The sequence below is a fragment of the Seriola lalandi genome, unplaced genomic scaffold, assembly GCF_002814215.2.
Source record: "Seriola lalandi dorsalis isolate HSWRI2012SDOR001 ecotype SW California unplaced genomic scaffold, Sedor1 jcf7180002054969, whole genome shotgun sequence".
NCBI classification, from domain to species: Eukaryota; Metazoa; Chordata; class Actinopteri; order Carangiformes; family Carangidae; genus Seriola; species Seriola lalandi.
Window position 1 is genome coordinate 755,944 of NW_019525520.1, and position 15,803 is coordinate 771,746.

The 15,803-nt window shown below is 46.1% G+C and overlaps 2 protein-coding genes across 2 annotated transcripts in view; both read left to right on the forward strand.

Annotated features, from left to right (window-relative positions):
• Positions 1-4,796: 4,796 nt before the first annotated feature.
• LOC147817381 (uncharacterized) lies at positions 4,797-10,562 on the forward strand. Its single transcript, XM_087170943.1, has one exon. The coding sequence runs from the start codon at positions 4,797-4,799 to the stop codon at positions 10,560-10,562; it is 5,766 nt and encodes a 1,921-aa protein (XP_087027069.1).
• A 206-nt stretch (positions 10,563-10,768) lies between these two features.
• myo15aa (myosin XVAa) overlaps positions 10,769-15,803 on the forward strand; it is a 43,212-nt gene continuing 38,177 nt past the window's right edge. Inside the window, exons 1-6 of the mRNA XM_087170944.1 lie at positions 10,769-10,899; positions 11,006-11,069; positions 11,175-11,284; positions 12,279-12,353; positions 15,318-15,408; positions 15,537-15,542. Of these exons, the coding sequence (XP_087027070.1) occupies positions 10,817-10,899; positions 11,006-11,069; positions 11,175-11,284; positions 12,279-12,353; positions 15,318-15,408; positions 15,537-15,542 (429 nt within the window). The 5' untranslated portion in view covers positions 10,769-10,816. The remainder of the gene's footprint in view (positions 10,900-11,005; positions 11,070-11,174; positions 11,285-12,278; positions 12,354-15,317; positions 15,409-15,536; positions 15,543-15,803) is intronic.

Genomic DNA, 15,803 nt, shown 5'->3' on the forward strand with positions numbered 1-15,803 from the left:
GTTGCTGTTGTTGTTCATTAGAAAAGTGTTTGTTGACGTCCAGCTGTGACGTCAGGATCAGTCCACCCTTTTTAAAAAAAGTCCCCACATCTGCAGTGAAAGCAGATCACTTCCTCAAATGCACATGGTCCAACTTCTCATTCGTTGGGCAGAAGTTCAGCTGCAACTGTTAGAAAAACATCATAAAACAATTATTTGCTTTGTAAACTTATGACTTTTACTCCTCCACACTTAAAAGACAAATATTGTACTTTCGTCAAAAATACAATATTTGTGAAGTACTCTTACTTTTAGTCAGAGGAATGAATCGTCTTTTATTTTGAAAGTGTGAGAAAACCCACTGACAGTCAGCTCCTCCACTGTCGGCCATGTTTGAACCTGTCAGTGTCCTAACGATGGCCACTAGATAAAGACGAGGAAGAAGATTCTTCAAGTTCATGTTTAACATGTTTAAATGAAATAAAGATTCCTTTAGTTTGAAATGTTTTCTGTGTTTAATACGAACAAAGTTCATCTCTACCTGCAGAAATGTGCCGTCCCACTTTAGAGAGCGTGTCCAGGTGTTACATGTTTGTTTATGTCCAGATGAACAGTTTGTAGTCGGCGTCGTTTTGTTGGTTAAATTGTGTTTTTGTGGCCGTTTCTATCAGCTTTGTTTCCTGTTTACAAGCTGTTTATTCTACAGGTTCTACAGTCAGTCAGAGCTTCAGTCAGTCGCTTCTGAGGCTTTAGATTCTGGAAACGTGGAACAAAACAGCGACGAGCTGATGGACAGAGAAAGAGCTTTTGAATACTTCAGTATTTTCGAATACTTCAGCATTTAACCTTGTTGACCCCGTGACCTTATTTGCATCCTTGCTTCTGATTGGCTTGCAGCATGTCTGCGTCACCATCAGCTGAATGTCTGAAATGACCTTCTTTCTTTGTGTTGATCTAGAAATGGATGAATTTTGTGTCTGTCCTTGTAAAAGTCTGATCATTTGTATTTGTACTTAAATTTCAAACTGCCACTAAATTCATCTGCAGCAGGTACGTTACTGTCCAGGTGAGCAGCTTATTGTCAGGTGTATTTATAGCCGTGGACTCAGCCAGGTGTTGCTGTTTGATCCCCCGCGGCAGGTCTTCTGTCTCTCTATTGTCAGGCTGCAGGCTAATCTGGCAGCGAAGGTTCAGACCTGAATGGGGCTTAAAGGCTTACAGGAAACCCGAGTGTGGCCTCCTCGTCCTCCTGTCTCCCCTTCTCTCTCTGAGGAGACGCTCTCCATCTGTCACTCCGTCTCTCCGTCCGTCCGTCGTTTTCCTCCTCGTCTTCAGTTTTCAGCTCCAGGGTCTAAACTGTAGGACGCTGAACGTGGTTCAACGTTACGCTGCGTTCACGTGTTTCCCGAGTTGGGAAGTCGTTCTTCTGACCTCGGTGTGTTCATGTGCTTTTAATTTGAAATGGACGCAGCAGAGGAGGCGTGCTGTATTTAAATGCTCAATGTTCAAACTCTGAACTTGATGGAAATTATATGACTTGCATTTTGGCTCAAGCCCCGAGTGTGTGTGATTTATTGTGAGCAGTCAATGTGTGTGTGCAAATATACTGTATTTGTAGCACATGGGAATCATTTATTTATCTTTCTATTTATTTATCTTTCTATTTATTTATTTTTCTATTTTATTTATTTTTCTATTTATTTATCTTTCTATTTATTTATCTTTCTATTTATTTATTTATTTGTCTTTTTATTTACGTATTTTAAGCTGTTTTACCAGTTTGTCCTTTTATTCTATGATTATTTTCAGGATAATTTTCCTTTTATTGCCCCACTTTTATTTCTGGTTATTTGTTTTATTTCTACTTTTATTTCTGGTTTTACTCACTTTAATTCGTCTCCTCTGTTTTAGTGTTTTATTATTTTATCTTTATCTTTGTTTTCCAGTCTTCAGTGTTTCCTCAGTTCCTGTTGTTATTGTCTTATTCCTATTGTTTTTATTTATTATATTTATTGATTGATAGTTGATGTGTGTGTGTGTGTGTGTGTGTGTGTGTGTGTGTGTGGCTCTGTTCAGGTGATCTCCTTTATTAGTCGCGTGTCGCTGAGTGCGTCTGCTGAAAGCGTGTTGTCAGTGATTGGCACGCAGGTGAACAGACTCTCCCCTCCCTCCCTCACTCGCTCTCCATTGTCCCCCTGTATCACTCTCTCTGCGCCCCCCCATCTCTCTCCATCTTCACTTTCTTCCCTAGAACCATTTTCACTTTTTTTTATTTCTTCCTCTCAGTGACTCTTTCTCTCCGTCTCCTTCCGACTTGTTCCTGCTCAGCATCTATACAATCTGCAGTTCATTCATCTCCCCTCTCTCTTTCACTTCCTCACCCTCTCCCCCTTCTCTCCACCCCGCGCTCTATTCATTACCACTTCACTCCATCAGCAGCCGGACAGCAGATACATATCGCACATATCAGATAGATCTCTTCACCTGCTTGGTGAGCAGCAACCTTCGCTGAGTGTGCGTGTGATGAGCAGGAAGGAACTTTTGAACTTCCCCAGTCTGCAGTTAGATGACACCACCTGCTGCTGTTGTTGTTGTTATTGCTGTGCAGCCTGCAGACACTTAGAGTTTTGCCATGGTCGCTGCCCCCCGGGGATACGTGAGACAGATTTCTGCTCAAATCCTGTCGTAGGTCAAGCCTTTTAGTCTAGATAGTGGAAAGAAACTTGGAGGTGGAGCTGTAACTGTAACTGACATACGTGATTAACATCTTTCTCTTTTCAGCGTCTTTAAAAGCCTATAATCAATATTTGAGTGTTTATCTGGCGGTTATTAGAAAAAGCTCAAGTTTGTTTCTTTGCCTTTTGGCGTCTATCTCCCATCTGCCCCGTGGTGTCTGGCTGTTAACCCCTGACTCGAGCCCATATGTATAATACATCGGGGCAGGGTTGACCCTTTGTGATATATTTAGAGCGGCCCTTCGATGAATGTTTTATCCACGCTGCGTAGGCAGAACACAGGGCAGGTCATTAATCATTCACATCTGCCACTGAGATGACCTCCTGGAATATCAGCCCGTCATCAAAGAATCAACATTAAGCCATCGGCGATGAGCTAACATCACACCACCCTCAATGAATTTACACCAGCGTCATCATTTATGTAAAGCAATCACACTCCATGTCACACCTTCTGCTGAAAGGGACTGAGATGTACGTAAACGTGTGTGTGTGTGTGTGTGTTTTCTTTGTCGCGAGTGTGTCAAGGTTTATATTCCTTGAGTTTAATTCTAATGGATCTCATTGTTATAAATGATATTAATGATGAAATTTGGAGGCGTAATATGAGCGAACGACGCCTCGTGGCCTCTGAGCGTTTAGGAGAGCTTGGCAGTATCAAGATGAAGATGATGACGTGAAAAGACTGGTGCTTTGTTCTGTGTTTCGAACTATAAATCAGACTCTAGTATATTAATTCTGCTGGGTGGTTGTTGCTGTAAATGAATGACGTGTAACACTGACTAGAATAAACTTAACTGTGTCCATGCTGCTGCTACTAAAGTGTGTGTGTGTGTGTGTGTGTGTGTGTAGTGTGTGTGTTGGTTCTGCGTGGCTTCGCCTCTCAGACACAGTTTAGCAACAGCTCAGCCAGTCTGCATTATTCATACAGGAGCGAGCGTGCAGATTGGGTTACCCCGCGGCAGTATAGCTGCTACATTAAGGTGCCCTTTGCAATTATAACCTGGGACACACTCGCTGTGATGCACACACACACACACACACACACACAAACACACAATACATATGCTCATATGTGTAGGCACATGCGCTCAGGATATTGTCGAATGCGGGATGAAGGGATGAAGTGGCAGTAACCAGATGCAGGAGGTTGCAGGAGGTCACAAAGGCAAGCTGACGTGGATGTGGGAGGATACAACCACAAGTACAGCACACACACACACGCACACACACACACACACACACACACACACGCACACGCTTACTCTCAGACAAAGACGAGGACACCCCTGAAGGCCAAGACTCGCACCGCCGCACGCACATTGGCTCTCCTCTCTCCTTGTTGGGGGGGACGTCCTGCCAAAGTTGGCTCGGCAGCCAAGATGAGGACTCACTGCCGGACTCACAGGACGCACTGACAATGGGAGGCGCACAAAGGACTACACAGACTCTGTCACTGGGATAACAGGGTCTTTTATTCATCGTGCGACCCTGGAAAGTTACTTACAAACCTACAGAGAGGAACACGATCAGGAATTCACGGATATTTTTGCCACATTTTGAAGGACTTGAAGTGAAAAAGTCAAACGCAACAAGTGGGTAAAGTGGACGGACACTTTTTTTTTCATTTATAACATTTTGGATTAAATAAAGCACCTGCGATTTAAGATGTAACCCTCCCGGACAGGTGTCCGTCTCTCTTTACACACAGAGGCAACAGCTTTTTTGCTGAGCACTGAAGACGTACTGTAATGCGAGCGAGCACCGATGGCTGAGATTCCGACTCCATTACTAGATCGTGTTTTGAAGGACTGTGGTTTGTGTTTGTCTCAGTGTGCATTATAGAGCAACTGCCTCGGGACAGAGTGAGCGTGTCTTTCACAGGGATGGATCAGATGGAGGAAAAAGGGGAGAAAACATGAAAAGGAAATGGGATTGACAGGATGCTGCTACTGCTTGGACTCTTCTTTCAAGTCTGCATATCAACATTGACATTGATACCGACTTGCATTAGCACTTTTTTCTTTTTGGGGAACTTGTCCTTCCTCATCTTGTTTAGAATGATTTGAGTCGGGAGACGTCATGCCACCTAAAAAAGGTGACCCAAAATCAGCTGCCAAGAAAGGCAAGGCAGAGGAGCCTAAGAAGGGAGGGAAGGATGATAAGAAAGCGGGAAAGAAAGCGGAGGAGCCACCAGCTAAAGGGAAAGGGAAGGATGATGGGAAGAAGGGAAAAGGAAAGAAACCTGTCAGCGAGTCGGAGGACGGGTCAGAGGAAGAGGAAGAGGAGGTGAAGAGTGAGGAGGAAGAGGGCGAAGAGACAGAGGAAGAAGTCGTTACCAAGAAGGATAAAGGGAAAGGGAAAGCAGCTCTGAAAGGTGCATCCAAGGCCATGGCCATGAAGGGTTTCAAACCTCCCTCTAAACACTCATCTCCATCCAATGAGGAGGAGAAAGAGAAGGGGAAGCAACAGGTGAAGAAAGGGATGGGTGCAGTGAACCTGAAAAAGATGAGCGATGTCCACATCAAAGGAGCTTCCAAGGCCATGATGGGCTTTGCTGCAGAAGGACAGAAAAAGAACGTAGGTGCAGCGAAAGCACAGAAGACAGCCGATGCCAAGTCTCAGCTCAAAGGAGCCTCCAAAGCCCTCTCAGGTCTGACAGGAAAATCATCTCCTTTCAGCATGCCCTCTAAACAACAGCAACCGGAAAAGGCGAAACCAAAGAGAAACCTTAAAACCACCTCCCGTCTCTTCCTCCGACTCTCCAAGAAAAAGAAGCCCCCCGCTGACGGTAAACCACTTCTAGGTACCAGCAAGCTTTTTGCTGGGTTTGGGGCTAAATCGGCTACCGTTGACAAAAAGCCGGGTCTGTCTGGCTTCAGTATGTTTAATAAGAAGAACAACACTGAAAAAGAAGCTCCACCTCCTAAAAAGACAATAAATCTATCGAGCTTAGAGGGGAAGGGGAAAATGGCAACAGAGGCGAAGGGATTGGGAGGGAAGTTCAAAGGCATGTTTGGGAAAAAGAAAGCGGGATCAGATTTTAAGACCAAAGGCTGGATGTTGGGAAGGATTGCTGCAGCAACGAACTGGCTGACGGGGAGGTTCCTGACCACTAAGGGTCAAGGTCGACTGGGGGCACGAGCGGGAGGACTGGGGCGGAAGCATCTGTCGTTTGCCAACAGGGACACCAGGGGGAGACAGACGCATTATTACAACGAGGCCTATGAGTATGACGACGACGAGTACGGATATGAGGAAGACTACCAAGATTGGTCGCGACCAAGAGGCTTCCCGAGACAACCCGTGACCTACGACCCCTACGGCCCTTACGAGGAGGAAGTGGATTACTATGACGACGAAGAGTGGGAAGATGAATATGGTTACTATGACGATGATGGCAACTTTTATTACGACGATGAGCTTTACTATGAAGATGACTTCGGCTACCCTTACGGCTATTACGAGGATGAGTACGAGGATTACTATGGGGACGAAGGGGTGGAGTATTACTACGGTGACGATGGAATGCTGTATGCAATGGAGCCGTATGGTTACTATGGTGACGCCATGTATGGTTTGTATGACTCGTATGACCCTGAACTGTACGGAGATTACTTTGACCACAATATGGGGAATGACTACGGGTTGTCAGGCCCATACAACTTGATGGGTAGTGGTTATGATGTGGCGTCCGGCCTATATAATGATCCAGTGCTGGGATACACGGACCCCGCTGCTATTTACAACCCCTACCAGCAACCTTTCTATATGGATGCTGGGCTGGATCCAGCTGAGGCAGGACAGCTGTATGTTCAGGAGCAGCTGTCTTACCCTCTGGCCGAACCACTTTCAGGAGAGCAGTTCAGGGTCCCCAGGCCTCAAGTCCGGCTGTTTGGAAAAGACAGACTGGAGGTGGAAACCCTGCCACCTCCTCCTCTTGTTCATTCCCATCCCTCCTCCCCAATGTTTCCCCCTCCTTCCCCAGCTCTTGCCCTCAACAATCTGGAAATGATGTCAGATATACAGTATGAGCAGCCCTTCCCTGCATACTATCCTGCGCAACCCCATTACTCCGCCGCCATGAACCAACAGCAACAAGCCCCCTCTCCAACAGCTATGATCTTTCAGCAGGAGCACGTCCCTCTCCCTCAGCCTACGACTCACCCTCCTCTCACAGTTTCTCCCAGCTACCTGTCCATATCTGCCCTACCACCACAACTGCCCTCCCAAGTGTACCAACAGTTTCTCCCCCAAGACCCACAAATGTTCCAGATGGGGCAGATGTCGCCACTGATCACACCAAAACAGCCACCGATGCCTCCACTGATGCGTTCACCAATGCCTTCACCGGTGGCCTCGCCCAGGCCAATGCGACGACTGAGTCCCCTTCCATCCCCACAGCTGTCACTGAGGCCAGGATCTGTGAGGTCAGTCGCCCCTCCTTCACCTCACCTCTTGCAGCATCACATGGCCTACCAAACAGGCATCCAGCCGGACCCCCATCACTCCCCTCGCTTACATAGGAGAGGACTCACGCAACGGGCCTCAATGGCGGCCCACATGCCAACTTCCCCGCTTGACAGGCGCAGATCACCCAGTCCACCTGCCTCTCCACCACACCACAGGAGAGGGGTTCCAGTTAAGGCTCAGCCATCCCTGGGAAGAGGAAGGGTGGGGACTGGATTGCGCAGGGGTCCGTCAACCGTCCGAACCCAATCTCCACTTTCTAGCCCCCTGGCTTCACCGCGGGGGTCTCTGAGGAAGAGAGTGAGCCCACCACCTTCCCCAAGACTCTCTTTCAGACAGCATCCCCCTCCGGATGCGGTGCCTCTGCCGTCTGCCAGACCGCACTTGTTCAAAGGTAGAAAACAAACATCCAAGATAAGGCACTCCCCCTCTCCTCCCTTGCCATCCCCACAAAGACGGAGCCCCCCTCTACCAGAGAGATCTCAGTCCCCCCCACACACCTTCCGACCCACCTCTCCCCACCGCCCTCCTTCTCCTTCCCAGTCACGTATCACCAGTCGAAACCTCCCCACCCGGTCCTCTACCCGCAGGCTGAGAGGAAGTGCAGGAGGTCGAAGTCATGTGCCCATGGGGGCTGTGAAACCTTCCCCAGCTAACCCCTACTCACAGAGACGCAGTAGACATGGACCCCCTGTGACTCAGCATGTAGCTCCATTCAGGTCCTCAATCCGCAGTGGCCCAGCTTCGCCTTCAGGACAGATAGGGGGCATATCCGGAGCACCCATGTTAGCCAGGACAGGATCCCGGCCTACAGGGCTGAGGGAGTCAAAGCGAATTGGTACTCCCCAAGGAGGCTTCCATAGACCTGTAGGTAGGGGGCAGCCGCTAGTCCGTATGCCCAGAACCCAGCCGTCTCTTCAATCGAGGCAGTCATTCAGGGCGCCTCCTCCGGTGCCTCCGGTCTCACCACAGCCTTCGTTGAAACACAGTGGCCCTCTTTCTCCCCAGCCATCAGTGCGTAGGTTGCAGAGTAGACCTCCATCTCCGCAACCACTGCATCGTCAATCTCCTCTGCCCTCCCGTGCAGCCTCGCCCATGCACCATCTGTCTCACCCACCCTCCCCCTTGCCCCACAGGGCTATGAGTCCCCAGAGTCTAGGACAAGGACCGTCTTTCCAACCGTCGGTACATCAGCCCGGACTTCTTCCCGGCACTCTCCCACCATCTCAGAGTATCACCCATTATGACTACACAATGATGGAACCAGGCCCATCCCCAATGCTTACCAATGCTTTACCAAACCATCAGTTTGTAGGTCCCCCCTTTCATTCCTCTCCTGTTCCTTCCTCCATCCCTTACTCCACCACTGCTTACCCTTCTACTTTACAGAGACCAACCTTCCCCCAAACACAGCATGAAGTCTACCCTCAAAACCTCCCTCAAGCGGCTCCCTCATCACCGTATCTAGGACGCACGCTCCAGAACCCTTACCTGCAGAATGCCAGCAACACAACACCTTTGCAGAGAAGCGCTTCCCCCATACCTGGTGGGCAGGGAGAGATACCAGCTGAAGTGCAGGTGAGCCAGGAGGTGAGCCCGTACGCCACCCTTGGTTTATCCAATGCTTTAATGCAGAACTCCCGGCTGCGCAGCGCCTCCTACTCATCTCCTCTACAACGCAACGCCAACCTCTATACGACGGTTCTCTCACCCCCTCAGGCTGAAGTCCCTCTTGCCTCCTCTCTACCCTCCTCCCCACACTTGTCTTCCGCTATGCTTACCACCCAGCTACGTAATGCTTCCTTTGCCTCACCCCTTCAGCGACACCTTTCCCCCATATCTTCTGCCCCACAAGCTCCTCCTCCCACCACACCTCAACAAGGGACTATCAGAGGTACATCCCCACTCTTCTCTGGTGGCCTCCGGACCTCCCAAATCCAGGGATCCATGTTCAGACTTCCGGGTGGTACTTTGACAATGCCTCGGGGCTCTGTTGAGCCTCCAGTAACCACTGATGGTGGAGGTGGTGTTAGTGGTGGTGGGAGGCTGTCACCCATGATGCTTTCGAATGCCCTGCAGAACCCAAGTCTACGTCAGGCCACATATCGACTACCTGATGGCTCATTGGTCACCAGAACTGAACCTGCTGAACCTTCCTCAGGTCCATCCCCGCTCTCCTCCCCTATGCTGTCCTCCGCCTTGCTCAACCCTAGTTTGAGACAGGCCACATATCGTTTGCCTGATGGCACTCTTGTAACCAGGACGGAGCCCACACCTGCACCCTCCCCTTCCTCACCAATGCTTTCCTCTGCACTTTTGAACCCCAGCGTGCGTAAAGCCACATATGGTCTGCCAGATGGCAGTTTGTTTATAAGAAATGAACCCACCTCTGAGCCTGTCACCCCTTCCTCCTCCATGCTCTCCTCCGCTCTTCTCAATTCGAATGTTCGTAAGGCCTCTTATCGATTACCTGACGGTTCAATTCTGACACGTCCAGGAGAGGAAACTCAGAACGCTGAGCAGGCAGTATCATCACCGGGGCTATCTGGCGCCCTTATGAATGCTAACCTGCGTAAAGCAAAATTCCAACTCCCAGAGGGATCATCACTGTTTTCACGGAACCAACCTCAAGCTTCTTCCTCTGCCTCCTCTGGCCCTGTCCTCTCTGGTGCCTTGCTAAATACCAACCTCCGCGGTGCCTCCTACAGACTCCCAAACACGTCCCTTTTGAGGCAGCCTGGTTCTGCTGATACCTCTGAGCCACGCTCTCTTGACCTTTCCAACGCTCTTCGCAACCAGAACGTACGCTCTGCTACCTACCGTTTGCCAGATGGAACTCTGATGACGCGTCCACAGCCCTCTTCGACATCGCAAACACTTGACCTGTCTAATGCTTTGTCAAAGAACCCAAACCTTCGTGGGGCAAAGTACCGTCTCCCCGATGGTAATATCATGACACGGCTCGGTGCCCCTAGGACTCCAGAACCTCGCTCGCTTGACCTCTCTGGTGCCCTGCAGAACCCTCACCTCAGAGGGGCCTCGTTCCGCCTTCCCTCCTCATATGCTGTAGTGTCACCCCAGGTCCAGGGATCTGGCCCTGAACAGCACTGGGCACACGGCTCCGGAGCTGAAGGACTGCAACAAGATGTGGACGTGTGGGACGCAGAGAGGGTTCTACCTCACGGGACAGTGCAGAACCTCAATAAGTGGTCCATGTATAGAGACGGGGAGCTGCTGGACCCCCACAGCCTGATGGGACAGGGACATGTGGGGCATGAACCAGGGGAGTGGAATCTTAGCAGGGAGGGGGAACCACAGGGGAACTGGTTTGACAAGGTAAAAGTTTTTAATGTCTCACCCTACAAGCAAGCACAATAGCTAAAGTTGGGCACTTTCCTGTGTTTCTTCATGGTGTAATCATACAGTTGCAAGTGTAATATAAAGGTAAAAACATGGCACAGGTGTAGATTGTAAGAGGGGGGAGCGATGTTAACTTATTAGTTGATGGTTGTTGAAAGAGCAGAGTATATGTAACAAAGGAGAATCGACACTTGATCGTGAACGAATGTGTGCGTGTATTTCTGCGTGTATCTGTTGTGCAGCGGCCCATGTGCATGTATCATGTGTTTTAGATGTACTCAATCAGAAGCCTGCCCATCATTACTCACCGGGAGCAAAGAGATGAAGATGGAATGGAGGATATGACACAGCTTGAGTAAGTAAAAAAAAAAAAAAAAAACACATACATGAGTTATGTTTATCTGAGAGAGACCTACAAGGACATGTGCCTTTAGTAACTCTGTTTTAATGCCTCCCACCAGGGAGATGCATGAAGGGACTGTTCTGCTGAACATGAGGAAAAGGTTTGACAGAGAGCTCATTTATGTAAGTATCTGAACAACACTAACTAACTATGTAAACTCAGATTAGATTATTATAAGCTTGTGTTTGATTCATCTCTTCATGTCTTTATTTTTTTGTTGGCTTCAGACATACATTGGTAGTATTCTGGTGTCCGTGAACCCCTATAAGATGTATAACATCTATGGCACGGACATGGTGCTGCTGTACAAGGGTCATGCTCTGGGAGAGAACCCTCCGTAAGTCACGTTCACTATCAAATTGCAGAGACAGTATACAGAAAACTAGAATTGCCACTACCCTCGTATTTTAAAAACAGAACAGAATAGATTGATTTGTGTAGTTTCATGTTCTATTTTGAAGCTTTTTGTTGGCTCTATTGTGATTAAAGAATAAAAGGAAGAAAGGAAACTGACATGTTATAATTAAAGGAAGTAAGGAAGGAAAGAATGATGCAGATAAATAACAATTAAGAGATCAAGATGGAAAGAAAGTAGGGTGACAAGACACCCCAATTTTCCAGGGACAGTCCCTGTTTTTGGTGTCCTGTCCCTGGCTGGAGCTGTCTCCGGAAATGTCCCCATTTTTAACTGTGAATTAAAAACAGACATCTAACGTTTTGTTTTGGCCAACAGAGGGGGCTGGTTGTTAGCTACAGCAGCTTCCGAAATAAAGCTAATCTCAACAAAATAGAGTTATTCAACTATTTACTTCCTTTTTTTGTTGTTGTCTCTAGGCAGAGAAAAGGTTAGCTGGCTCACTCATTGGTCAGGAGTTCATAACCAGGCAATAAACTAATGTAAACAAACATACCCAAAGCCCCGCAGCTAGAATTTGAAAAAATTGTTTTTATGTTGGAAGAAGTGAAGAAGAAGAAGTTACCTGACTACCTGCAACAATATTCACAACCTGGAATACTCTTCTTTTGATCTGTGGACAGCTTCAAAGGTAGGGAGTCATTGTTTTATCAGTCATCCTTTGCTATAGTTTATTACAGTACAACAGTTACCATGGTCAAAACACACCATCAAGACTGTCCCCCTGTTTTATTTCATAGATAAAAACATTGGATATTTTAATGATATATTGACGCCGAACTGGAAATGTTTCGGTTTTCATTTCAGAAATCTGGTCACCTTGAAAGAAAGGATCAAGAATATTTTGACACAGAGAGTTTGAGGTCATTGCCGTGATCTACTTAAATGTCTGTCTTTCTTCTTCCTTTTTCTTCAGGCATTTGTTTGCCATAGCAAACACTGCTTATTCCAAAATGATGGATGCCAAACACAACCAGGTCATAATAATCAGGTAAGAGGCTGAACCTATAATCTTCACTCAAGTCCTCTCTCATCTCCCATTTTTAATCACTTTCCATGCACCTATAAATCACACATCAAAGTTCACCAAAGTTCATGGTATAAAGTTTCGTATCACTAAAATACTTACTAGTTCTTACTGGTACTTAAATGTAGGTACAGTGGAAGACGGTGGAGAACATGGAGGAAACAAGTGGGTGTTTTAGAGGGAAGTGGAAGTAATTTACTCAAGTATTTTTTGTAAATACTGGCTACCTTCATGATACAGCACAATGAAAGAGAAGTTTGGGACAAATGTGACAATATAAAAGAGAGATGTTCAATTTACATGTCGCCTCCACACTCCAGAGATTTACTTATGACACATTTATATTATTTTTTACTGTATTATTTGAAATAAACAGGACTATATTTTTGAAAATTTGCTTATAATTATTATGTTATTTTTTAGATTACAGTAATGTGTCGACTGAAGAAAAAGGTTGTTAACACCATTTTTCCTTACCTCTGTTTTGTTTCCCAGTATTGTGCCATGTAGGTGTCCACTATTTACAGAAATTCTTAAGAGTAATTTATTTCTCCTTTCCTTTCAAAAATACCTAAGTGTTGCTCTGTCTGGTGGGCAAAGTTCACAGCTGCATTACTTGAGTCAAAGTACAGATACTACTAGTACTGGAGTACTTGATTGTAAAAATACTGAAGTATTCAAAAGTACTTTTTCTTTCCATCAGCTTGTTGTTGTATTGTTCCACATTTACAGAATCTTTCAAAATAAAAGAAGATTCATTCCTCTGACTAAAAGCTCTGCTTCAAAGTAAGAGTTCTTCACTTCACTTCAGAAATGCAGTGGAGTTAAAGTCATAAGTTTACAAAAAGTAATACTCAAGTAAAGTACAGATACTCTAGAAATACACAGTACTCAAGTAAATGTACTTTGTTACTGTCAACCTCTGCGTATCGACATATCAGTTGGAACTACTAAGTATTTATTAATACCTGATTCATGCAACAAAATCAGCTAAATTTGTAAATTGTGGGCTGTGTTAAAGACTGTTATCAAAGTTTTTTTATATATGAAACTGTTGCATATATTTTGTCCTTTATCACATTAGTCAACTTCCAAGGTTTTGTAATGGTTTAACTTTGTTGTACAGAATGTCCATGAATCTTCTTGGACAGTCAGGTTTCCGTCTCCAGCTGGATCAGTGTTTGTAAATTCATGAGTGTCTGTCTGTGGTTAACTGGTCATTAGACTTAAGACAGAGCCGTCCTTCGCTCCTCTCGTTCGCCGTCTGTCTGTCAAAACTCCTGAAGAAGAAGACACACACAAACTTACACTTCCAGATAATAAGCACATTTACATGAAACTCAGGTGTAAGAATGAACTCAGGTATTCCAGCACATTCACACACTTTCACACACAGATATGTGCTTTTTGAAACGAGCAGAAACAATCATACACAGTACACTAACACTCGCACACACCTGGAACACTCTAGCCGTGTTCGGAAGGAGACACCTGTAAGGAAAGCCCAGCCAGGTCTGGGCCAGGAACAGGTTATGTTTCAGGTGTGTGTGTGTGTGTCCGAGTGAATGTGTGTGGACCCTGTGTGTGTGTGTGTGTGTGTGTGTCACTGAGTGCGTGTTATGGGGTAACTGAGGTCTGGTGTTCAGTGACCAGTAATGGCCCCGGTTTTTAGCTAACCAGCCCGTGAGCTGAAACCTTATGCTGGAATGTGGTCAAGGTGCCGGTGTCCCTAAACACACACACACACACACACACACACACACACACACACACACACACACACACACACACATCTTCACCCCCCCATTTGGCCAAGCTTACATAATGGTGGTATTTAGCATTAAGCTGTTGGCAGCACAGAACGTGTGTGTGTGTGTGTGTGTGTGTGTGTGTGTGTGTGTGTGTGTGTGTGTGTGTGTGTGTGTGGTAGAGCGTTTCAGGTGGTTTAACGCAAAAGTGGAATTGAGGCCTTGCCCTAATGCAAGATTAGCCCGGTCTCACATCACTTAGTCAATTAAGTCAAACAGTCCAGCGGCGGCGGCGAGAAGGATCACGCTCTAAGTGATTAATAAAAGCCGAGCGTCGAGCTGCTCAAAGTGCGGATAATGTTCACACTTTGGCTTCAGTGAGCTTCCACTCTGCCGTTAAAAACTACTCCATTTTCCCTTTTAGCAAATGGACTCTCACACTTTTGCTGCCCAATATGCAAATGGACAATGTAAGTGAGTGTCTTTCTGTGTCAACAACTCAAAACCAACTAACAAACCAACTAAGAAACCAACTAAGAAACCAAACAGCTTCCAACTCCCCAGCAAAAAAATAAATGCCATCTATTAATAACATCTTATTTATTTATTTCCTATATATGCCTATAAATGTTTTTGTTTTTTTGCTTTTCTTTCTGTTTCTCTCTCAACAAATCAAAATATATATAAGTTATCTAAATCTATAGCAATAATAAACAGTCAGTCGTTCTCTGGAAGACGCCGTGTTGCATTACGTTACTATAAAGCTGCATTTACCATTTATAAATGGTAGAAAGTCATTAGTCAGATTAATTAGTAGTAAGCATTAACTTGATCTTACCAAATAGTGAGACTGCATCAATATATAAAAACTGTGTTATAATTTGTTTATACATGATTTATAAAGTGTTACCAATATAAATCCTTTATAAGGGAAGTCTTATTGTGAAGTGGTACCAAAAAAACAAACAAAAAGTTGTGGCACTAGTTTTGTCATGAGGGAATCCAGCCACTTAATAACCACACATACAGTCATTTCAACGTTTTCTTCCTCCTTCCTATTTACATTTACTGTTAGCCGAGGCCGCGGGACAATTCATGATGTGTAAACAATATGAATCACAAGCTGAGTCGCACTGATGCTGTTCTCTCTGTGCAGTGAGTGTGTGTTTCTGTGTTTCAGTGGGGAGAGCGGGTCGGGGAAAACCGAGGCCACCAAGCTCGTCCTTCGCTACCTAGCAGCAATACACCACAAATGCAATCTTGCGCAACAGGTGAACACACACACACACACACACACACACACACACACCCCTGCCTTGATGCATGACTAATAACTGATGCCTCTCTGTGTCTTCTTCTTCTGTTGTCTGTTTCTCTGATGCCCCCCCCCCCGGTGCAGATCGAGGTAGTGGGGTTCCCTGCATGGTTGTGCTTTACATTTTACAGCTCATCTTCACTTATGGCCATAAGAATAGCAGGTTGCTGTGTGTTGCTGTGGTGTGTGACAATATTCTGTAGAAATATTTTGTTCGGTTTGTGTTTTTTAAGCGATTCAGGATCTGAGTTCTCTGATGTTTCAGCAGCTCCTTCATTCGATTGTGTTTGACACAGAAACAACTTGTCGTTTGCATTTGAACAGTTTTTGTCATGATACACCCCCCCCCAC